The sequence below is a fragment of the Bos taurus genome, chromosome 24 (assembly GCF_002263795.3).
Source record: "Bos taurus isolate L1 Dominette 01449 registration number 42190680 breed Hereford chromosome 24, ARS-UCD2.0, whole genome shotgun sequence".
NCBI classification, from domain to species: domain Eukaryota; kingdom Metazoa; phylum Chordata; class Mammalia; order Artiodactyla; family Bovidae; genus Bos; species Bos taurus.
The window spans coordinates 37,164,324-37,188,462 of NC_037351.1; the positions used below are offsets into that span (position 1 = coordinate 37,164,324).

General features: G+C 46.8%; 1 protein-coding gene across 8 annotated transcripts in view; it reads right to left on the reverse strand.

Annotated features, from left to right (window-relative positions):
- The window catches only part of LPIN2 (lipin 2), a 93,409-nt gene that overhangs the window by 26,188 nt on the left and 43,082 nt on the right, over positions 1–24,139 (reverse strand). For 5 of the 8 annotated variants that reach the window (XM_059881123.1, XM_024984496.2, XM_002697792.7 and 2 more), the window contains exon 2: positions 8,368–8,568. In XM_059881123.1, the coding sequence (XP_059737106.1) occupies positions 8,368–8,559 (192 nt within the window). In that variant the 5' untranslated portion in view covers positions 8,560–8,568. Of the gene's footprint in view, positions 1–8,367; positions 8,569–9,978; positions 15,775–24,139 lie in introns of those variants that run through there. The other 3 variants (XM_024984493.2, XM_059881122.1, XM_024984495.2) reach the window with 1 other exon arrangement.

The window sequence follows — 24,139 nt, forward strand, 5'->3', positions numbered from 1 at the left end:
ACGTAGCACAACATAAATGCTATGCAAACACTTTTCAGTGCATAGCAAATGAAGTTGTGCTTTGGGGAACTTTCTGGAAAAATTTTTTCCAAGTATCTTTGATCTATGATTGGTTGAAACCTTGGATGCAGAACCTGCGGATACAGAGGGGCGACTGAACAGAAGCAGCAGAGGCCCGTCATGACCACGGGCTCGTCACGTCGCTTCTTCAGAGCCTGTCAGTGACCAGTCCCAGCACATCTGTCCCTCAGTTCAGCCACAGGCGGCGAAGCGTATGGTTGGGCTGCCTCCTGGTCTCCCAGTGACAAACCCAGCTGACACCTTATGAAATGGACAACGGAAAGAGGACACTGGCCAGGACCAAAGTGCAGTTAAAGAAACAAACAGTACCAGTGCTGGGAGAAAAACCAAAATGGACATCAGCAGTTACAGAAGCAGCAGCCAAGCATGCAAACAAGAGACCCAGGACGTGTGGCAGAGGAACCTGGAGGCGAGCTTATCCCAGAACGGAGGGAAGGGGCTGAGACAAAAGGATGCAGAGGGAGAGGAAGGGACACGGGCAAAACCCTCAGGCCGAAGCAACTCCCCGAAATGCCTCGGGGCATGGCAATTCCAAAGGATCAAAAGCTGGAAGCTGAGGCAGATTCAGAAAGGAGCAGAGCAAACTGCTAGACAATGAGAAGACACTTGTTCCACAGTGCAAGTGTTACGTCAAGAAGGCAAGAGCTGTTCACACCACTCCTGATGAGTGTTTTGTGAAGAAATAAGACACTTAATTCTCATTATTTCTCATGTTTGGAATTGCAGTACACTAAGTACTATTTTACCATTTTTCATTTTCCTGTACATTTATAACACAGAGTTTTGGCAAGTTTTGACCAAAGCTTATAGAGGTCATGGACAAACCCTAACTTCCCTTACTGACTAAATGTGCAGGGTTTCAGCTTGCCCATTTTCATTATCTGTATTACTGTGCAAAGTGAGGCGTGTTTATATAAATGAAATACTGCTATATCATTTAAAAATAATGCAGTTGTTTATCTGTAGGTTCTGAATACTTTTAAATATTTTACAATAATAAATACTAACTTTCAAAACTCTTACCAATAACTTGTGAACTCTGGCTTTAGACTGTTCAGAGACATAGAGACAAACACACAAAGGCATAATATAGACGTAACTGGAACAATCTATGAGCTCAGTGTCCTTAGCTCTGCACGGCCCTTGTGGTGGGAACAACTGCACGGTCCACTGGCTGTTTCCACTGAGGACCAGTGATCCCTTCCGACCACAGCTGAGCCTGGTTCACTTCCAGCTCCATCTTCCTGGGAGTAACCAAATGATGGGATAAGCAACATTGTATTAAACAATATTAGTTGACATATGTTGTCAATGCTTGTTATAACATAACCATGTTTAAGGGAAGAAGAAGAAGAAAATGAATCTAAGGAACTTTGGAGAACAGTATGCGGACTATAGAATTCTAGGTTTAAAGGCAGAAAAAAACCTCTGAACAGATACTGCAGTTAGTGATTTCTTTTTAATCACAGAGATGTGGGTTCACAATCCTGAAACTCCTTTATATGTATTCTAGGACTGAACAAACATGTTGTTTACTGTGGATAATGAAAGCCATGGTGCTCACTGTCGGAGAAAGATGCTGCAATGAGGAGATGAGCCCTGAGGTGCCAGGTTGGAAGGGCGGCGATGCTGCAAACCCCCAGTTCTTACAGGCAGGTACAGATACAGGTACTTATACATGTGAATCTTTCAGCTCTGCCGGCTGGGGAGCTATAGGCAATTGCACCTCAGACCAGTGAGCGTACCCAGGGACCAGATTTTTGTTTCCAGACACTGTTCTCCAATCAAAGAAACCAAAGCTCCCTTCAGTTCAGTTCTGTCGCTCAGTCATGTCCGACTCTTTGCGACCCGATGGACTGCAGCATGCCAGGCCTCCCTGTCCATCACCAACTCCCAGAGTTTACTCAAACTTATGTCCATCGAGTTGGTGATGCCATCCAGCCATCTCATCCTCTGTCATCCCTCCTCCTGCCTTCGATCTTTCCCATCAGAGTCTTTTCTAATAAGTCGGTTCTTCACATCAGGTGGCCAAAATATTGGAGTTTCAGCTTCACCATCAGTCCTTCCAATGAATATTCAGGACTGACTTCCTTTAGAATTGACTGGTTGGATCTCCTTGAAGTCCAAGGGACTCTCAAGAGTCTTCTCCAACACCACAGTTCCAAAGCTCCCTTGGAGAAACAATAATAATTCCAGGGTTGAGGCAAAGAGAGTAGATTCTCCTGGACTATCTTCCAGTGCCAGAAAGTAACAAAGAAGTGCTCAAAAAATGACAGGAGCGTTTCAAAAGCACTCAGCTCGGAGGAGCTAACGACGACTGAAACCGGGACCATCTTAGCAACTACAGAAATAAAGATGGTAATGATTACAACCCACAGGGCAAAACTAATATCCATGAGTCCACACCAATCTAATAATTGAACAGCTAAGTAAATAAGAGAATAGCTCTTTGACAAAGTACAATTTCAATGAATAAGTGGAGCGCAAAGAATGGAAACAGAAAGTCACCATTTGGGAAACACCACAGCAATCACACACAGCAAAGTCCACTGTGACCCCTAAAATTCCTGGTGAGAGCATAATGAGAGACAGGCTATGTGCACAGTCCCAAGGTTTCTTCCCACAAATAATCTCACAGCCACCACTCATCAGCGAGCAGAGTTACCACCACCAAGGAGGGTGCACCTCATGCGGTGTCATTCTCACCCAAACGAGAAAGCATCAGAGAACTCAAACTGAGAGACCTTCTACACTGTAACTGTTCCGCACTCTAACAAGTCAAGGTCACACGGAAAGACAGGACTGTTGGGCGAGAGCAAGGAGGGATCCTGCAACAGAGAAAAGACACGAGCAGAAAAACTGGTGAAGTGGTAATAAGGTCTGTGTCGTTCGCTGTTCACTTGCTAGTGGTGTGCGACTCTGCGATCCCGCAAACTGCAGCACGCCAGGCTTCCCTGTCCTTCACCGCATCCTGGAGTTTGCTCAGATTCATGTCCACCGAGCTGCTTACGTTATCTAACCACCTTATCCTCTGTTGCCCCCTTCTCCTTTTGCCTTAGATCTTTCTCAGCATGAGCGTCTTTTCCAATAGTCTTTAGCTGACACTTTGTACTGATGTTGACTTCCTGGTTCCGATCATCGTACTATAGTCACATGGAACGTGAACACGAAGGGAAGAGGCTGGTGAAGGTATATGGAAACTTTAAAAACTGCACTTGCAACTTGTCTGTACATCTAAAACAAACTAAAACATATGTCAAAACAATGAAACAAAGCCTGAGGAACTGTCACAGAGTGGAGGAGACTCAGAGCACAGGATGGTGAGAGGTTCCATGTCACGGTGATGGCCTCCTGGCTGGCTCAGACAGTACAGAGTCCACCTGCAATGCGGGAGACCTAGGTTCGATCCCTGAGTTGGTAAGATCCCCTGGAGATGGGAACAGCTTTCACTCCAGTATTCTTGCCTAGAGAATCCCATGGACAGAGGAGCCTGGTGGGCTACAGTCCATGGGGTCACAAAGAGTTGGACACAACTGAGCGACTTTTATGGGTGCACATGTGTGTTTAAACTTATCAAGTACGGCCTTTGAATACGTGCAGTTGGTGTGTTAATTATAAAACTGTAAGAAAAGGGTAACACTAGAAAAGGAAATCAGAAAAATAGGCAACTAAGAAATGAATCCAAAATAAGTGAAAAATCTTACATAAAAAATTCCCTATTCCAGAAACGTTAATGATTATTTTACACAAAGCTCACATTTCTTTTACTTGTTTAAACAAAGAGGAGCATGAAGCAGTTTCCACAGGACAAGCATTAACCCTCACTCGCCTCCCAGCTGGCCCTTCTCAGTGCTATTACTCAGAATGTTTACTGAAAAAGCGGCGTATGACGAGAACTCTAACTCCTCTAAAACAAAATGCTGCAACAAGCTCCCGAGCCAATAAAAAAACATACTTTCAGACAAGTGTTTAAAGTTTGCTTTCATAATAAACTAGTTGAAGTCACATACGCATCTAGAGTCATGTAAGGCTTCTGAAGCAGCTGAAATAATGGCAGCTTCTTCCAGAGTCGTAGGAAGACTGTCTCTAATCAAAAAAGTTACGTGAGAACTGAAGAAAGAAAAAAATTTGCTCCATAATGCCAAATTTCAAGTTTCTCAGAATGACTTAATTTATTCAACTAGACTCAGACCTATAATTTAAATAACCCATGTTTGTTGACTGACTGCTACATAAAATTTGAAAGTTAAACTAAATAGGACAAATGAAATATTTAAAGTTATTCTATCTTAGATTAAAAAAAAATAATAACAGATTCAAACTAATACCATCCTTTAAAACACTCATTTTTGGAGGTTACCCATTTATCTGACATACCTGGGGAAATGGAAGAATGCTTCTCCAGGATGCAGATTCAAAGTTTGTTTTAAAACCATTCTTAAACAGTTAACCCTTTGGTTTACATTTATAGTCCTTATTTTTAGGGATCAAATGTGACTCTTTTTGAGGGGGTGGGGTGCCACGCAGCATGCAGGATCTTAGGTCCTCCACCACGGATTGAACCCCGACCCCGGAGTGAAAGCCCTGAGTCCCAACCACTGGATCACCAGGAATTCCCAAATGTGACATTTCTTGATTTGACTCTAAATGGAGCTTGGTTCTTTCAAAAAATTAAATCTAACATCAAGATTGTGCCAATACTGAGAATACTTCAAGGAATATGCCATGAGTCCTTTAGGTCTCAAAGGAAAAATACTAAAACTATTTTGAGAGAGGGCACCAAGTTGGAATAAATGCTTCCCAAGGTGACTATTTTATTAAAGAGGACCCTCATTTTTGTTTTTTCATGTTTTTAATTTTCTAAAAATTTATTTACTAACATTGTGTTGGTTTATGCCATACATCAACATGAATCAGCCATAAGCACACATATGTCCTCTCCCACTTGAACCTCCCTCCCACCCTATCCCATCGTGTAGGCTGTCACAGAGCACCAGTCTGAGCTTCCTGCATCCACAAACTCCCACTGGCTTCTATTGACCTATGGTAGTGCACATGCTTCCATGCTCCTCTCTCCATTCATCCCACCCTCCCCTTCCGCTTCAAAGCTTGTTTTAAAACCATTCTTAAACAGTTAACCCTTTGGTTTACATTTATAGCGTCCACTAGGAGAACCCTCACTTTGAAGTGCCAATATTACTTTCAGTGAAGTGAAAGTCACTTAGTTGTGTCCGACTCTTTTCGACCCCAAGAATTCTCCAGGCCAGAATACTGGAGTATTCTGGGTCGCTGCTGCCTTCTCCAGGGGATCTTCCCAACCCAGGGATCGAACCCAGATCTCTGGCACTGCAGGCGGATTCTTTACCAGCTGAGCCACCAAGGAAGCCCAAGGAAGAAGTTTACTTCTAGTAAACTGGTTTCAAAAACACTCGTTTCCATATGGTCATATTTCCTACATTGTGCCTTTTGCTCAATACATATGACAGATGTTGAAACAGAACTAATTCTAGGAGGTGCTGGCAGTAGCAGGCGCATGTTTTGGCCACTCTTTGGGTGGGTGTATCTCTGTTCCCTTTGGAGATCCAGCCTCCTCTATTTCAGAGCATCTATTTCCAGTGGTTATAGAGAGCAGAGGTGGGGCTGCTGCCCCAGCCAGGCCAATCAATACATTTCACCCCCAGCTATGGTGACTGGTCCCCGAGACGTATGTGACCAAGTCTGACAGGGAGACTAATTCTGGTACTTTTGTAGAAAGGAGAGGCTGTCTTCCCACTGCGGCTGCTGAGTCAACGGAAGTCAGCCTGTGTGTGTGGCATTAGACAGACAGACACGAAGGGAGCAGAGCTGAAAGGCGAAGGGAGACGATTCTGGTGACACCTTCAGCAGCTCTAAGCAAAGCCCTGAGTATTTCGAATCCTCCTGGACTTCAGTTACACAGGCCAATTTAATTCCTTTTTTGCCTAAGCTAGTGTGACGTGGACTTTTATCATCCATGATGGAAACGGTCCTAATACATGGGGTTATTCACCTTTGATAAGCAATTAAATCATCAGTTTTGTGTTAAATCAACAAAATTAATATTTCAAAGTATCAAGTACATCTTTATCTTCTGAAAGTAAACTCCTGAATTATGAAAACTACAGGGAGTACTGTGTTCTATCAAGCAAAGAACGTGGCAGTGGCAGTGGGAAAATCATTACACTGCCTCTTCCCTTAAAACCAGAGGTTTTCAGGTGGTTAGGATCTCAAGTTGGAGAAGGAAATGGCAACCCACTCCAGTGTTCTTGCCTGGAGAATCCCAAGAACGGGGGAGCCTGGTAGGCTGCCATCTATGGGGTTGCACAGAGTCGGACATGACTGAAGCAACTTAGCAGCAGCAGCAGCAGCAGCAGGATCTCAAGTTCACTTCATAGGTGTCCCCATACTTGAAAATTGGGTTTTTAATTTAAAATCAACTTCCCTGGTGGTTCAGTGGCTAAGACTCCCCACTCCCAATGCAGGGACCACGGGTTGGATCCCTGGTCAAGGATCACATGTCATAACTAAGACCCAGCACAGCCAAATAAATAAATAATCTAAAATAATAAAATAAAATCAATAGACAGCTTTCCCCAATCCAAAATGACCTAAAATAACACAATTTCTCCAAACTGCCAGTGTCTCAAGGCAGACATGGTTTTGGTTTTACTGTCACAGGAATGCTATGCTTTGGTCAAACAGCCAAATTTCCTCCCAAATACATACTTTGGGTCTCTGGGCTACCAAGGGAAGGAATGGGAAAGAACCTTTCTCCTTTCCTGGGCCTCATGGATAGACTTCTATTACAAGCTTGACGAGCTGTTTATACAGCACAATGACGTGTGCAGCTGCATGCGGAACTGGATGACTATCTCAGAGGCACACAGCATGCAGGAAGAGAGCCACTGTCTGCCCAGCTGCGCTTACAGATGCACACAGGGTACACACATCAGCCTGCAGGTTCCAGTGCGGAGGCCAGACCACTTATCCGATCGTCTGACCAAAAACCCAGATCACAGAGGGGAAGTGGAGGGCGGGAAGCCCTATGCGTCATTTTACAAACAGATCCTTGCACAACCACCGGGAAATTCTAGCGCAGGAACGGCTGCTAATTCTCCCAAAGCAGATACAGTCTGAAAGCACACAAGGTTAGCATCACCAGAAAGTAAGAACAAGTTCCAGGGACGCTCCACTGTGGCTAAACACGCTTGCAATGGAAAGTTTCCTAGTCCCTCAGGACATCGCCGTTTCTTGTGGTTTCTAAACCGGGACTCTGAACAGAGGCCAGGCCACACGAGGCCGGGCCACACAAGCCCCGCCACCCTGGTTCTCCAGGCTCTTTCAAAATAATGTAAGTTCAATTAAGACAGAGGGAAGTTTCTATTTTAAACAGTAAGATCAGCTGATCAGCCAAAATCTGAAAAAAAAAAAAAAAAGATGTCTGCAACTTAGGACAGTGGTCCTCTGACATGTACTTCTGTGGATCTTTCACTGGGGTTGAAAATCCTGACAGAATCTCCTTATGCTGTTTAGGGAGACAACATGGGACAGGAGTAGAAAGAAAATCACTGCTATGTACCTGCGAAGCTTACTCTTAGCTCCACTTTTTCTAACATGATCGACATCAATCAGATACACTAACAGACTTTCCAAGTGCTCCCTAACCTGAAGGGAAAAGGATGTTTAAAAAAAAAAAAGGAAAGAAAACCAACACCTTCTTTTTGAAAGAAATCATCCCTAAAATAATAAAAGCCTGTGGATTTTCACTTCAGTCAGATTTGTGAAAAAATCCTGGTATTTACAACAAGATTTTACAGCTTTGCAAAAACAAATGTAGAACTTTGCGTTAATTTCATTTAAACAAATATACTCCTCAGCATACCAACCTACTCTATCCAGTTGGTCTGTAGGCATAACACTAAATATTTTGAAGTTCTGTATAAGATAAAGGCACTTTTCTAAATACACCTAACTTCCCCATTTAAAAACTCTAGTTTGGGTTTGGATTTTCTAAGTTGCCACACACAGGACTATTAAAATGATTTTCACTTCTTTTCCCCCCAAGACTTCCTGTGGGAGGGCTTTGAGGATTTAGAAGCAAACTCAAAAACAGTATGAAGGGTGGACTTCAACACCACCCTTCAGGGTGTCTTCAACAGCAGGCAGGTTCTCAAAACAGAAGCAGGGAGGTCCCGGGAGCTCAGGGGAAGGGCTGACCCTGCTGCGCCCCACCGCCCAGGGGACAGAGCACACGCGACCGGCACTCACCACCTTCTCCTTGGACCTCAGGACCCCCAGCTTCCCGAAGCGCACGTGGAAGGGCGAGCACTGGTAGGAGCCATCCTGCTGTCGCACAACCACCACGTCGATGCAGCCGGACAGCGTGGCCTGGTTGATGCCCTTGTAGAGCTCCTTCACCGTGACGATCACCTGCCCCGCCAGCTGCCCCACATAATTCATGGTTTGAGACTAAAAGAGACAGAACAGATTGGATGAGATGTTAACACTGAGTTTGTGGATCTAATGACAACGGCAGAGAAAAAGCTGCAGTGACGACGTGGCCCACGTGGCCCCCAGACTATTATCCACCCCGTGACGCTCGCTCCTCCGTGTCACGCTGACGTGGTAGCTACACACGTCCACGCACGGGCAGCCCCAGCCCGTCCACCGTGGAACTGAGAGGCGGCCCAGCTGGGCGTGCAGAAGTCCCCTTCCCTCTTTCAGCATCTCGGATCAAGCCTGCTACCACGAGGTGCTTCCCCTCAAAGTACAGAACCTGCAGGAACCACCAAGGAACCCCGACACCATTCAGCCCTCCTGCCCGAGACAGCTGGGTTCTGCGTAAAATGCATCCACTAAGGAAGAAGCCATGCAGAACAGTGAGTGAAGATCACCCCCGAGAGGAAGCTCCTGCCGAGAAGTGCGTGAGAGATGGGTTTTCTACAGAATTAAGACTATGGTTCAGACACGCTAGGTTAAACAACCGGTGAGCAAGGCTGGGCTGAACCGATTTATAACAAACCCTTCAGAGCTTCAGCACAGCTCACTAGAACACACGTTCACGTGCCACAAAGTTCAAAGCACAGAAAAAAGGTTTAATCCTGTTCCTTAACGACAATTCACTATTTAAGTCAGGACCACCAGACTGCAGAGTGTCCTCCAGGAAGGGTCAAAAAGGTGAGGGTTCCTGCCTGGGGCGCAGGGCCCCCATCCATTTCATCTGACCACAGGATGGGGGCCTGTGCCCCAGGCTCTTCCGTTAGCCCCTCTTTAGTCCTAAGGTTGTCAAATTTCATTTCCGGTGACCCACACAATCACAGTTCATCCATTAGACACTGGCTCTCCTGGCAGAGTGTCGAAGCACAACCAAGGAAAACACCTTCCTGAGGAGAGGAACACAACTCTGACAAAGAGACACTCCCCGCCTCAACTTCCTTTGAAGCAGAGACACGACGGGCTCTTCTGCAGAGGATTCACTATCAGCACGGCTGCTTCTCTAAACCCGGATCCAAAGCTTTGATTGTGAGATCAAAGTTACAGGCTCAGAAAAGTTCCCAGAGAGCACATTCTAGCTGTAGGAAAGTCCAAATCTGAATTGGAAGGACACACGCCCTGCCTGCACAAGCCCAGGGCCCCCAGCGCCCGTGTCGCAGAGATGCCCACAGCTCTTCACAGGAAAGCCGGCGCCTGGACCCCGCTCAGACACTCCTTCCTGCTCTCGTGAACGGCTATCAAGGTCTAGTTCCACGTCACGGAGCCGAGCCACAATAGTGTCACCTGGAAAATGCCCTGAGTATTTTAAAGCTAGTGCCAGCAAGGCCCCAAAATGCACCTACAGAAAGAGCTGGCTATGGGGATGTAACCAGCTGGGGAACTTACCACTGACAACAGAATGCAGTGGCACGCGTCCTTTACGAGGTGAGCTCTGCAACAGGGACAAGTTGCTATGATTTCAGCTCTAGGATAACTGAACTCGACAGTAAGGCCAAATGAAGCACGTATCAAGTGCTGGACAATGATTTCTTGAATGAATAAGGGAATGGACAAACCAACCATCACTAAAAGAGAATAAAAAAGTAAGAAACGTGTGGAGTGGATATAGTGTTTTATCAGAATATATCAACGTCACATATTTTTTAAACACTGATCTTTTTAGGTTGTGATAACTGTGGATTCACACACATGCAGTTCTAAGAAATAATATGAAGAGATACCGTGTATTCTTTACCAGCTTCCCCCAGTGGTAACATCTGGCAAAGTTCCAGTGCAGTTATCCTAATTGGGCGTCAATAGTGACTCAATTAAGACTGAGAACATTCCATTATCACAAAAGTTTGTCCTGTGGGCCTTTTATGGTCACACACACCTGCTTTCCCTCTGTCGGCTCTCCCTCCCGAATCCCTGGCAACCACTGATCTGCTCTTCACTGCTGAGATTTTTGCCATTTTTAAGGAGGGTACAGGATCACACAGTACCTAACATTTGGGGACTACCTTTTCCTGCTCATATTTCTACGGAGACTCATCCATGCACCAACAGCTTGTTCCTCTCTACTGATGCTGAGTATTTCATGGAGTAGATATATGCAGTTTACTCATTCACTGGTTGAGGAACAGCTGAGCTATTTCAGATTTTTGGTTATCACAAAGAAAACTGCTTTAAACATTCCTCTATGGGTTTCTGTGTGAAAATCAGTTCTCAGCTGACTGGGGAAAATGCCCAGGAAACGTGAGCGCGGGTTTGAATGGGACTTGTCGACTTAGTTTTTACAGACGCAGACACCAGAGCTGGTGTCCACTCCCACCAGCCGTGTCTGAGAGACGCAGCGTCTCTGAGTCCCTGCCGGCACTTGACACTGTCACTACTTTTCATCACAGCCCTGATGACAGGTGTGTAGGGACACTGGTTTCACTTTGCATTTCCCTAATGGCTAATGATGCAGAAAATTAAATTGTGTGATATAAAAGAGCACTACAACTGATTTAGAGAATAAGTGAATAAATATATTTTTGTTCCTTATTTTTGGGGTCATGGTGCACAATCTTTATATGTTAAGAGTGTCTCCAAAAACAGAAGTGAAATAAAGTTTAGTCTTAAGCAGTTCATCTTTTCACTCTCTTTTAGTATTTTTCAGCAACCTAGAACAGTGCATCAGAATTATCATATTCTGTAGGTGATACATGTTCACCAACACCCTCTTGGCCTGTCATGGCACATATGTTAAACCAACAACACCCACATCTTCGTATTATGCCTGACAGTAGCAATTTTAAAATGAGTTGTGTTACAAATCTAAAAAGAATTTCATAACAAATCATACAGCCCTCTTCCTAAAGAAACTGAAAAATGATAACCTGAGCATCTACATTCAGACGTAAACGACCACATTATAAACTAAACGTGTAACAAGCTTACATCAACTAGAGGACAGAGCCCATAATTAAACGCAACTATGTCTATTCAGGATGGTTTTAATTACCATGGATAAAGGATGGGCTGCTATACAAGAAAGTCTATTGTGTAAACGCCAGTCGCTAAATGCAGAAAAATGCAGGCTGTCAACTGGTTGGTTTCCTCTCAGCAGATATAAAACAACCCCATCCATATAATGAAGCTTGGAGAACAGAGTAAAGGGAGGCCTGGTGCCACCGCCGGGGGGCTGAGCCCCCCGCCCCTCCCACTCAGGCTGCGGAAAACACTGGCAAGCCAGCAAGAAGCCCTCATCGGGAACAGAGTTGGCCAGCACCTTGATCTTGGACTTCCCAGCCTTCAAAACCAGGAGAAATAAATCTCTGTTGTTTAAACTACCCAGTCTGAGGCCTTTTGTTACAGCAGCCTTAGCTGCCAACGACTCAAGTATCTTCTGCAGCATCACACGCTAGATGGCTTTCCAATCCTGCATGCTTCCAGGGGACAGAGACTCACAGCCCTTTCCCCAGGAGGCACTCCAGACAGATGGCCCTGGCTGCTGTGTCCACAGAAGCCACACCGCACATGCCCCACCCTCCTCTAATGGACCCCTCCACACACCAGGGAGTTCACTGCACAACCGCAACCAAGTCTCATCTCTTCTGAGCTAAGCATTCTTAGTCCTTAAAATAAGTGAAATGACTGGGTTTCCTTTCATTTTTATAACAAACTAAAGAATTTACTTTCCTTAAATGGAAGATCCAAAACTAGACACTAGGGCAGGCACAGACAGGCCTGACTGATGTTCAGTCCACGCAGTGTGCAGTGCAATTGGGGCCAGGCAGCAGCACATTGCCCACGGGCTGGCTTACATGTCAGGGGCTCCCGAGACAGGGAAGGAGGCGCTGACAGATCACTAACCACAGACGGTAACCAACTGAGACACTTAACAGAGGCCAAATGGCCCTTCACACATAAAACTCAACAGACCAAATCGCATGATGTTATCTCATTATCAGATTCTCCTTATCAAACATTTTAATGTAAACATACACTAGCATCTGGAATAATAGCTGGGAGGTTTCCAGATTCAATCATTTATCAAAAGTTTAAAGATTTGCTTAGCAGCTTTTCCTGAGCATCAGAGAAACTAAAGTCAACCATCATGATATGCAGTAGAGACTTATAAACAGGAATGGATCAGTAGGTGGTTCAAATACAAATCCCCTCTGATAAAAACTGGCCCCAAACTATTTAAAAGTGACATGTTCAATCAAAAATCACATTTATTAAGAAGAGTAACCTCAGAGATACAGGTAACTGTTAAAATATTACGATTTCTAAATTGTTATCAATACAAAAATGGATACACTGTAAACCACTCATATATAATTAAAATCTGTACTGGAAGTTTTAAGTAAAGTGAAAGTCACTCAGTTGTGTCCGACTCTTTGTGACCCCATGAACTCTACAGTCCATGGAATTCTCCAGGCCAGAATACTGGAGTGGGTAGCCGTTCCCTTCTCCAGGAGATCTTCCCCACCCAGAGATCGAACCTGGGTCTCTCACATTGCCGGCGAATTCTTTACCATCTGAGCCACCAGGGAAGCCCAATAATGCTTGCCTTCATAACGCTGGGTACTGTATTAGTTAGCTGGTACTACTAGTTGAAGCCGAAGCTTCAATACTTCGGCCACCTGATGCAAAGAGCCGACTCACCGGAAAAGACCCTGATGCTGCGAAGATGGAGGGCAGAAGAAGGGTGTGACAGAGGATGAGATGGCTGGATGACATCACCTGACTGGATGGGACATAAATCTGAGCAAGCTCTGGGAGATAGTCAAGGACAAGGAAGCCTGAGTGCTGCAGTCCAAGGGGTTGCAAAGAGCTGGATACAACGTATCAACTGAACAACAACTAGTTACTACCTCTAACAAACACAACTGCAGTTGTTACATGTCTATCGCATGTCAGGGGCTGTGTTAACCTGGATGTTATCTCATGTAATCTTCACAACCACCCGGGACTTTGGTATGGCACGAGGCAAGGAGGCCCAGCAATGTCCAAGACTGTTGCACTTCGTCACGAAGCTGATAACCAAACTCAATCTGATTCTGGGGCCTATGTCTTCAACAGCATCTCTAAGTGACAGAACCGTCATCTGTCACTGATGATAAACGCCTTGACAAAACCCCCAGATTTCTTGCGTTCCACAACGGGAGTATTATTTTCATGTAATGCTACTCAACCCCACAAATAAGAAGTGATTACAGAGTCCAGAGCCATACTGGCCCTCCTGTCCACCCGCAGGGTTGACCATCCGCCGGCTGCTGGACTCCCCTCAGGTTAGGAAGTGTACATCCTGGGAGATCGCGAGGGACAGAGAACAGCTTTTATCAGAGGACTTACCCTCAACATTGCAACCTCTGCTCACAGACATGAGGAACGTGCTAAGAGGGGACAGAACCTTCTAGAAACTTCAGGAAACACCAACATACTGTGACCTTGCCCGGTCCAGCTTCTACCTATGCTCCAGGCAACCAAGCTTGCATTCTGCACTTCACATCCCTCAAGAACATTCTCAAACACACTTCACCCAACCTCCAAGGGGATCTGGGTCTCCCAGGGCAGACTCCTAAGTGAAGGCTGAGCCAGACAGCACTGCCTGCCTCCCCCACCCTGCGGCTCCCCCAAGATCTGAGGGCCGCTCTGCAGTCCTGACAACTGTCCAAGGATCCCTGAGTCCTCCAAGGGGTCCATACGTGGACGTGGAGGGGACCCCAGCCGGCAGGAACGTCACTTCCCCGAAGGTGGGAGATGAAAGGTGTCTGCTGCAGCATCTTCCAGGCCTGGGAGGGCAGGGGCCCAAGCACCCAGGGGACGTGCTGTCCTTCAGGAGCTAAACTCAATCAGGACACCGCCCGGGGCCAGCAGATGCTTGGGACAGGGTCCCACTCAGATTCAAGGCAGCACCTCACTTGACATCTCTCTGTTTTGCTTCCTCCCCATCAGAGCAGACCGCCAGTGGCTTTTTCTTACTTTGCAGTAGCTGCCTTTAATTCTTACTTTATAAACTCAAAGCAGGAAACAGCAGCATGAGGAAAGGCCTTGCCCTCAATGAGGAGAGCCCCTGAGATCCAGAGCCCCACAGAGCAGACAATCTGTGAGCCCTTCTGGCCTCCTGGAACCCCAAATCCATGAGGAAAGGACACCTAAGCATCCCCCACTACGCACGGCCCCCAGCATCCCGTCCAGAGCACAGGGCCAGGGCCCCGAAGGGCAGGGGGCTCCTCCACACCCCCCACCAGGACCACGAGGCCCCATGTGCAAGTCCACAGACCAAAACCCAGGGTCCCCGGCAGAGTGCCTGCACACACTGAGCGGTCCAGACGACTCCGTTAGGACGGAAAAGGGGGGCCACGAGAGCCTCGTGCGGGGAGGTCCCTCACAGGCTAAGAACCATCAACGCAGGATGAGTGACTCCTTCAAGGGCAACACGACAGAGGACTTGTAATTTGCCGGCGAAACGGCCACCATCCCGGGCTGTGTCTGGGAAGACTTTCATACAGCTGGACAAAACCAAGACCGGCTTCATGCCAGGCACCAGAGTGAGACCTTGTGGCAGAAGTCCTGTGCTCTTCCCCCAGAATCCTGGGTCCAGCAAGAGACAGCAGCATAAACACCGTCTTCATTTACAGAAGACCTTGTGATCACGCGGTCCTGGTGACTGAGGAAGATTAGATAAGGAAGAAAGAAAACCTGCAGGGGAGAGTAAGGAAAGGCTTCAAGAGGCAGAACGTACTTGTTTTTGGGGTGAAAATGTCATTGGGGTTTACCAGGCCAAGCAAGGGGGGTTCCCGGGGACAGTGACTGGGAGGGTGTGGAGAGCCTGAGGCGAAGGGGAGGTGATGCAAGGCCTCAGACCCGCCCTTGGGCATGGGCCGGCCAGGATCAATGCGTGGGTGGGGAGGATGACGTAGAGGCAGAGACCCCTCAGAAGCTCCCATGGCCCATTTGAGGAGAGGAGACACAGAGGAGGCAGAGAGGCAGCGGGACCAGCGACGGACCCCAGGCAGACGTGCAGGCAGGGCAGCTGTCGGGGAGGAGCACGCCACCAACTCCAGGCAGGGCTAGAAACACATCTGGCACCTCGCTGGGATTCAGCCAATACTGTTTAAGTGAGTGAACAAACCAACTTAGAGGGAAGCAGAAAGGACGGACTTGGTGGGGATCTTCCTAGCAAGGTTGAACTTCAAGAATTTTACTTATTACATTGGCTCAAAATTTTGCGTATGTGAAAATCACACTGAGCAGTTTTTGAAAATGCAAAATTTTCCTGAATTTTAAGCAAAATTTCATAACTGATTATGAAAATGAGCCAGGTAAGGCAAGCAGAGCTCCATGCAGGGCAGTCTCTCTGATAAAAAAAGCCACGCCTACTCTTGCTGCTTCCCAAATCAGCTTCATTGAAAGGACTCCATGGACACTGAGCCCCTCAGGTGCTAGAAGACAGGGTTCTGGACTCTTCCTGAGCCTGGTGTCTGGATGTGGAAGGGTCCTTCTGGAGGGACCCAGATTTAGGAAGGGTGTGGTATTCTTTGGGCCCCAGTATTCTTTGGGGGTTCTAGTCAATTTCCTGTAGATTATGAGCCTATCAGCTGTTTTTCTAAAAAGGAGCAACCCCATCATTTTCACTATCTGAAGGCAGCCAGGTCCCAGCTTCATGTCTCCAAGGACCACACTGCAGCTTGGGGCTTCCCAAGGACCAGTCCAAGGAGTGGTCCTTGGACTGTCTGCAACAGACTCAAGTTATGGAGGACAGAATGCAAGACTCCTAAGTCCCAGTGCAGACATAAAACCGGAAGTGGGCCCCTAAGGACCTGTGACTTCTAGGGACTTCCAGTACCCATGGCAGGCACTTTCTCCTCCCAACCCGATGAGGTGTGCTCAGGAAACCAGGCTGCTCTGGGCTACAGTCTGTACTGTCCTCCAGGCACACCTATCACCTCGAGGTTGGATCCAGACTCCACAAACTCTGAACTGCATACACTTCAGTGAACAAACAGCTGACCTGATCATCTTATAGGACTTGGAAGTCTAGGACTAGCAGCTGTGGCTCTATCAAAAGTCATGTATAAAAAACCAGGCCTGGGCAGATTGCTTTCCTAGGGGTTCAGTCCCTAATCACAATTCACCACACACTACTCAAATCAGCCTTCAGGATATGTCAGAAGATAGAATTTTCCAATCAGTATTCTCTTTTGGAATTGAACAGATACACGATGCAGTGGTGAGCTCAGAAGGTAATACAACAGGGCTCGGGCATCACAACACTCTCATCTCTCATCCTGTAATGAGGGACCCAGGCCTTGGTTGGCATCAGCTGGCTGACGCGCTGGGGAGACACTTGACTCAAACTGGGCTTAACAGATAGCCAAGCCACCAGCAATGGCAGGGTGAGCCCCCTGAGCACTGACCCCGGGGGCCACCAGATTATGACACAGGGGTCCACAGCCTTGGCTCCTGCCTGCCCTTCCATCATCTCTCTGAATGACCAATGGTCACAGTCTTCTTTGTTTCCTTGACTTGTTCAGAGTCCATTTCCAATGTCCGTCCACAAAAGACTTACATACGGACAGGCTGGCACCGACGCTGACTTGATAAAGCCACCCTGAGCCCTCTATCATCTCCCTCTGCCCCCAGAAAACACCCTGGGAAGAAAATTAGCAAGAAAACATCCCCAGTGTAACCCAGTGAAAGTTTCTACTGAACAACTCAGACTTTTTTTTTTAAATGATAGGACAGGAAACTGCTTAAGCTTAGCCACCAAGGCTGCTTAGTTGATAAATCGGGGTTTTGAACCTGTCACAACACACTTTCTTTAAGGAAGATTGGAAGCACAGATTTCTGCTCGCTGCGCTCACTTCTCTATGAGTTCACCACACTCACTATCTACCAAGTAGATGAAGATTATCTTGGGCTGAGTAAGGTTCAGATAGGGGAAGACACTCTGCCACCATAGCAATACATGCTCTTTTCTGAGGGGAGGCCTTCGTTATATCAACTGTTCGCTCCAGCTTTTTAAAGGGACAACTAAAGGAAGGATCTAAGTGTCATCTATTTCATATTCAAAACCCATCAATTCCCCACCCTCGACCCTCATCAGCAGCCCAACAACTTTCTAGGCAACCTTTCAAAATCCAACACCAATTTTCTTCTCAATCCATCAACTACTCTGGCTGTTGATCTAGTATTTTATTTGAGGAGCAAGGATGTTTTAGGCTTCTTGGATGAGAAGGAAATGGGGACAGCTAAAGCCTGTCTACAAGAGAATGTGAACACCTAGAGCACAGGGGAAAGAAGAAACAAACGAGCTGGATGAGAATGGTCAGGAAGGAGGCAGGAGGCGGCGTGAGGCCAGGTGGGTCCAGGGCACCTGCCTCTCCCCTCACGGCCGGCAAGCCCTGCCCACGAGCTCACTGTCCAGCCCACCTTCAGACCCTCAGCTCTGACCAAGAGAAGTGTTGCCACTTCACCACTGCCCCAGATCGTGGCACGGTGGCTCACGGCAGGAGGTCCTTAATAAGTATTTTTGGGTCAAGGAATGGATGGAGCGATGGACGGATGATGGTGAGGTCTGGTGACCAGAACAGCAGAGAGGGAGGAGGAGCACACACCACGTGCTGCAACTAACAAGAGAAACCAGAGAGGCAGGGAAGACACTGGGTATTTGTAACTGTGTATTTAACACATGCATATATTCTTTAAAAATGCCAACAGTGGAGGCCAACCCATCGTTCCATGAGCCATGCTCAGATTTAGAAATCAACACTTTTCTCCCGATGCTGCTGAAGCTCTCAGAGAAAAAGCCCGCAGGAATCTAGTCTGTGTGGGTGACAGTTAAGAATGACACCCGCCTCCGACGGGGTGAATCTAAAAATAACCCCATGAGAACAAAGCACATCCGTGCAGGTCTGCAGGTCCCGGCACAGAGCACCCAGCCCACAGCCTGGGGGGAAGTCAAGCGCTGGGCAAGACGGTCACAGAAAGCAGGTGACAAAGGACACACTTAGCTCGTCGTTTTCTAGCAGACAGACCATTTACAGGAAAGCGCCCAACACCACAAGGTGCAGCCGTCACGGTACACGGCTGGTCACAGCAGTTTCACTTTCCTGAGGCTCAGCAATGTACCCGGGGCATTCATTTCCTTCAAGAAAACTGCCAACAGAGCAAGGGGAGCTAAGACCCCCTGGAGAAGGAAGTGGCAACCTACTCCAGTGTTCTTGCCTCGAGAATCCCATGGACAGAGGAGCCTGGCGGGCTAGTCCATGGGGTCGCAGAGTCAAACACCACTGAGCGACTGAGCACACAGAAGGGGAACTACAGGCTCAATCTGACACCTATCCTTAGACGTCACGTAACAAAATTAGTGGCAAGCAGCACAGGAGGACAAGGAGGCCCCGAGGACTTTCCTCAACCTTCACACCTCCCCTCTGACCAAACGTGCTTCAAACCAGCAGCTCTAGAAACTGAACGCTTCTCATTCCTGCATCTCTCTTTTCCCGCTTTTCCCTTTACTCCTCAAACCGCAAAGCAACGAAGCTTTCTGGCAACTAGTTCTCACTCTTCCTGTCACAGGTAAAATATGGCCAGCTCTCATCTACCTGTACCTGAGGTGAGAGATCAGAATGTCACCAGAGTTGAGAGAGAAGCGTGGAAGTACAATCATTATGTGCTGAGTTTAAGATTCTGTTTATAATTAATCATGAAAGATATTAGTCAACCCTTGTGTAATGGTTATACCTATCAATACATGAAAAATAGCTAAATGTTTATGCCAACTCTGCTATGAAATATAGCTGTACTTTGAACTATTCAAAATAGATTTAAAAAGTGAGATGTACTTTGCAAGGAGTAAAATTAACCCTTTCAGAGTATACAATTTTAACCATGCAACCATGAAAAAGTCACTACAATCAAGAAAATCAAGACACGGAACTACACTGCTGCCTCAAATGCCCCCAGGCCCTTTTGCAGCCCATCCTTTTACCCTACCCCAAGCCAACCACTGACCTGTTCTTTGTCCCTATAATCTTGGCTTTTCCAGAATGTTTCAGGGATGGAGCCATTGAGTACATGCCCTTCAGACTACAGCTTCTTCCACTTAGCATCATGTATTGAGACTGACTAATATTCTTGCAGGTATCAGCAGTTCATTCTTTGCTGTTGTTGAGTAGTATCCCACTGTAAGAATGTCTTAAAGTTTGTTTATCCATCCACCAACTGAGAAACTTTGGGTTGTTTCCAGTTTGGGGAGACTACGAACAAATGAAGCTACTAGAACTGTGAACAGGCTTTGGTGTGGACAAAGTTTCGCTTCCCTTGGGTAAATACTTAGAAGTGGTATTGTTTTAAAGATACCTTTGGTGCACCCAGGGGAGTCTGCTAATAAAATCCCTCCATAAATTATTTTACAAAGTGGTAATAATTTAACCGTTTCATGAGTTAGGATTTTCATTCATATGTGTGAGTTACTTAAATTCACTTACACTGGTGAAAATTCACATTCTTCATTTGTTCGTGCCCTAACATTCTGAACTACACACATCCTTGAGAAACTACACATAACATAAGCTACAATTCAGTGTTCTTCCTCATGTTGGCCATGGGGAAGTGATCGGGTGAAGGGGAGGCGCACTGACATTTACCCTTCCAAACGCCACTTCACACACCTCCTCTCGCTGAACTCCCATGGGTAGGTCAGGTAGTGTTACATGCGTTCTACTAGCAAGACATGGGGCTCAGAAAAAATAGCCAACATACCTGAAGTCAAACCATGACACAGCGACAGAGACAACAGCTCAGGCATGTCTGCCTCAGGTGCCCAGGCTCCTGTATCCTGGGGCCACAAGCTCCTAAGCGCAACGCCAAGTGTACCTAATGTTCAGAGCTATGCACGAGAAGGAACTTCACAAGTGCTTTCAGAAGGTCACAGTTCTGCCCATGCTATTGAAAAATGTTAAAGCTTTTTATTAGGAGGCTTTAAAGATTTGATTACATTATGATTGTAAATCTATGTTTAAGTAACATATTCTCACCCTAAAATTTCCTGGCTAAGGAAAAAAACTTTGTGGCTAACCTGTTTTGGTGGTCATCATTGATAACTATAAGCAACTGAAAATGAAGCAGGAAAACTGTCTGGCTCGCTTTCACATACGAAAGACACACAACCTCAGCAAGTTTCTTTATAAACCATATGTGGCATTCTCAGTGATGACCATCACTTTAGTCCAGATGTTGGCAGGACACAATTTCCTTTCAAACACCTGACTATCTGAAGTTCTTTCCATTTACTCACTGACCTAGAAGTCAGGAAGTAGCATCAGGAATCTTTTGCACATGCAATTACAGCTGTGAGATGGGAACAAATGAACATTTTCTTGGAATTTGAAGGTCTAGAGAACAGCACGTTAAACTTAATTTGTCTCCCTCTCATGGCTTCACAGAAGCCTAGTTAATATCACAGATAAAGCAAGTTCACATTTTCAACCTGTCCCAAAGCATCACTATCCGAGTCGAAAGGCACTCTGCTTGCATCACAAGGTACCTGGTTAAGTTCAGGGGGAAACAAGGCAGATGAACAACCCCAGCGAGATTTGAAGGTCACTCACTGCAGCCACTTCACTGATTTCACAGCTACTAATCTGGCAAGCATGTGGAGGCCTGAAGTCCACAACCCAAACATCGTCAACAACCCCGCCCTGAAGGGTTTATCCTCATGAAGTCTGACAGAGTCAATACCTGCTTTAGAAAGCAAGCTGCACTTTAGAAAAAGGATGCAGACTGCCTTATGGAAAAGAAAACCAAGGATTAGGACAAATCTGGCTTTAGTGAAATTTAGGGCAACTGCCATGTGTTTGCATGGTCTGTGTGTTTATTAACACACATTTCCCGCAGGTGTGCTCAGGTTCTCCGATAAAGTTCTGTTAAGAACATGAGCTGTGAAACCAGACCTATTTCTACTCCACTTCAAGAACCTGGCATGTCCACTCCTAGGAGGTTGAGATCCCTTAGTTATAAGGGCTAAGAGTGGCATAAAAACTCTTTTCAGAGTAAGAAGAAGGGACGACTAAGCCAGGATGGGAAATGACGATTTACCCAGATGAAGACCGTCTATCACTGGCAAGTACGCGAAGCCACAAGAGCCTTCGGGTCCGTATGCACCCACAGATTCGTATCCTGGAGTCTGAGTCATCATCACACCTGGGAGGCTTCTAAAAATACAGCTTCCTAGAAAGAAGGCTAACACCAACCCTTGGACAGGCTTCAGAAGTCTCCATGGAGAGGCACAAATATAGACATGCTTATGCCTGGGCCAGAACATGTGTTTAACATCCTCGCTCTCTCTGCGATCCAGAACCCAGGACACGAGAAGCAACAAGCAAACGAGAGCCCAGATCCTGGTTGCTAAATACCACCCTTCAGTACAAGGACCAGGGTCAGGGCAGCTCGTGGTGCCAGAAAGTAGGAATCGTGGGCTCAAAATCACAGCTGTAGGGGTGTGTTAAGGGAATACAGGAGCCAAAGCGAAAAAGCACCCAGAACAACCTGAGCAACAAAATCTGAAGGGTTATATAACCTGCAGAGTATTCTCGCGGCCACACTGATAAAAATTCAAAAGTAGGAAGGAGGGACAGATTTCTCTTAAAGAGAAATTCCAATGAAAAAATAGAAAATGAGGGGAATAAAAGACCACCACGAGCACACCACAGACCCCGTGGAGACAATGGACATTAAACAAGGTGTCTGCATGCTCTCAAACTATCTTCCTCATGATTCACACTCATCACCAAAGGAAACAGTGACTTGACAGCAGAGAAGCCCAGCAGATGCCGCCTTCATGAAGTAGGGACCTCAATGAAGTGGGGAAACTCGACAGGAACAAAACCACCAACACCAGGGACCTCGTATGATGGCTGTGCTCTTTCTGCCAAAACACATGCGCTCCAGCCAATTAGGAGATGCCACCAGACACACTCTGACTGAGGGGAGCTCCACGAAGTCCCTGATCAGTATCCCTGGAGGAACTAAGGTCAGGAAAGGAAAGACCAAGGGCGACAGTGACCGGAAAACGATAGACGTGACAACTAAACCCAACTTTGCGCTGGATCCTCCAACAGAAAAGACCTTCAGCGGGAAAACCTGACTCAAGCCTGCAGTTTTGAACACAAAACAATTCCTGGGCTCCACTGCCCCCTCAATTCCGATTCTGTCTCTCCGGGAAATCTGTATTCCACACTTAGGGCTCAGCAGGGGCTCTGGTGGCCATCAGACTCGGAATCACCAAGGAGCCCTGAAGAATCCCGATGGCCAGACCACCCCGGGTGACGGGGACAAGCGAGCCAAACGGCAGCTTGCCAAGCTGTGTCTGCTGACCGCAAGCAGGGGAGTCAGAGCCCCAGGAGGGGCACGCCCAGGGGTGCATCAGTCCTGCCTCACGTCCCTGGAGGAAGGACTTTCCCAACATCATCTCAGTCTTCGGACTGAGTGTCTGTAGTGGTCATGCCTTCATTCTTTCTTGGAACACGAAAGAAAGATGACAAGGGCTTTTTACGATCTCAGCCACTGCCCCCTTGACCTGCCTGAACTCAGTCTGGCTACTTGCAGATCACAGAGTTCAGACGAGTTCCAGACAGTGAGCGACACCAGAGATAATACGGCCCCCCACTCCCACCCCCCAGCTCTCCTGGGGGCCGCTTCAGGCACTGGAGAAGGTCTTTTCTACAGAGATGGGGCTGCAGCCAAGATGCTACGCCAAGGGCACACTGAGTTCTAGGGTGATGTCATCGCACACCTGAACTGACATCCAACAATATTTCCACCCAATTCCCAAGGTATTGAAAAATACCTTCCCTAAATGTCCTAAATTTGGGGCTTCCCAGATGGTGAACTGGTAAAGAATCCGCCTGTCAATGCAGGAGACACAGGAGATGCTAATTCAACCCGAAGGTCAGGAAGACCCCCTGGAGGAGGGTATGGTAACCCACTCTAGTATTCTTGCCGGGAGAATCCCATGGACAGAGGAGCCTCGCAGGCTACAGTCCATGGGGCCGCAAAGAGTCAGACACAAGAGAGCAACTGAGACAAATGTCCTAAGTTAAGCAAAGCGAGAGCCTCAGACAATGGTTCTAGGTTAGGCAACAGGCTTCAAAGAAGAAACAACAACAAAAAAAGGAAATATATATGTTTAGAACAAGTGGCAAAACAGCATCAACAACAAAAAATTTCCCTACTTTCAATGATAACGTATGCAAGAATGACTAGAATTGGGGTTTAATATTTTCTTTAGTAGAACAGGGTTGGTTTTCAATGTGTACTACCTAAGACATGAGTATAAAACACAAACTATAGACAAAGATAAGCATGTTGCCAAGAAAGCTAAGGTTTTCATTCAGATCCCTTCAGGGAGCTGTGTCCCATTCCTCTAGACTGGCCCAACACCTGGCTGAGACACGTGATGGGATTCCGACCAGACCTGCAGTCCTGTGCTCACCCAGGCCAGTGAGAACAGATCGGCTCACAGGACCGAGCATCAGGCAAACCAAATGAGGTAACCATCTGGAGGAAATCT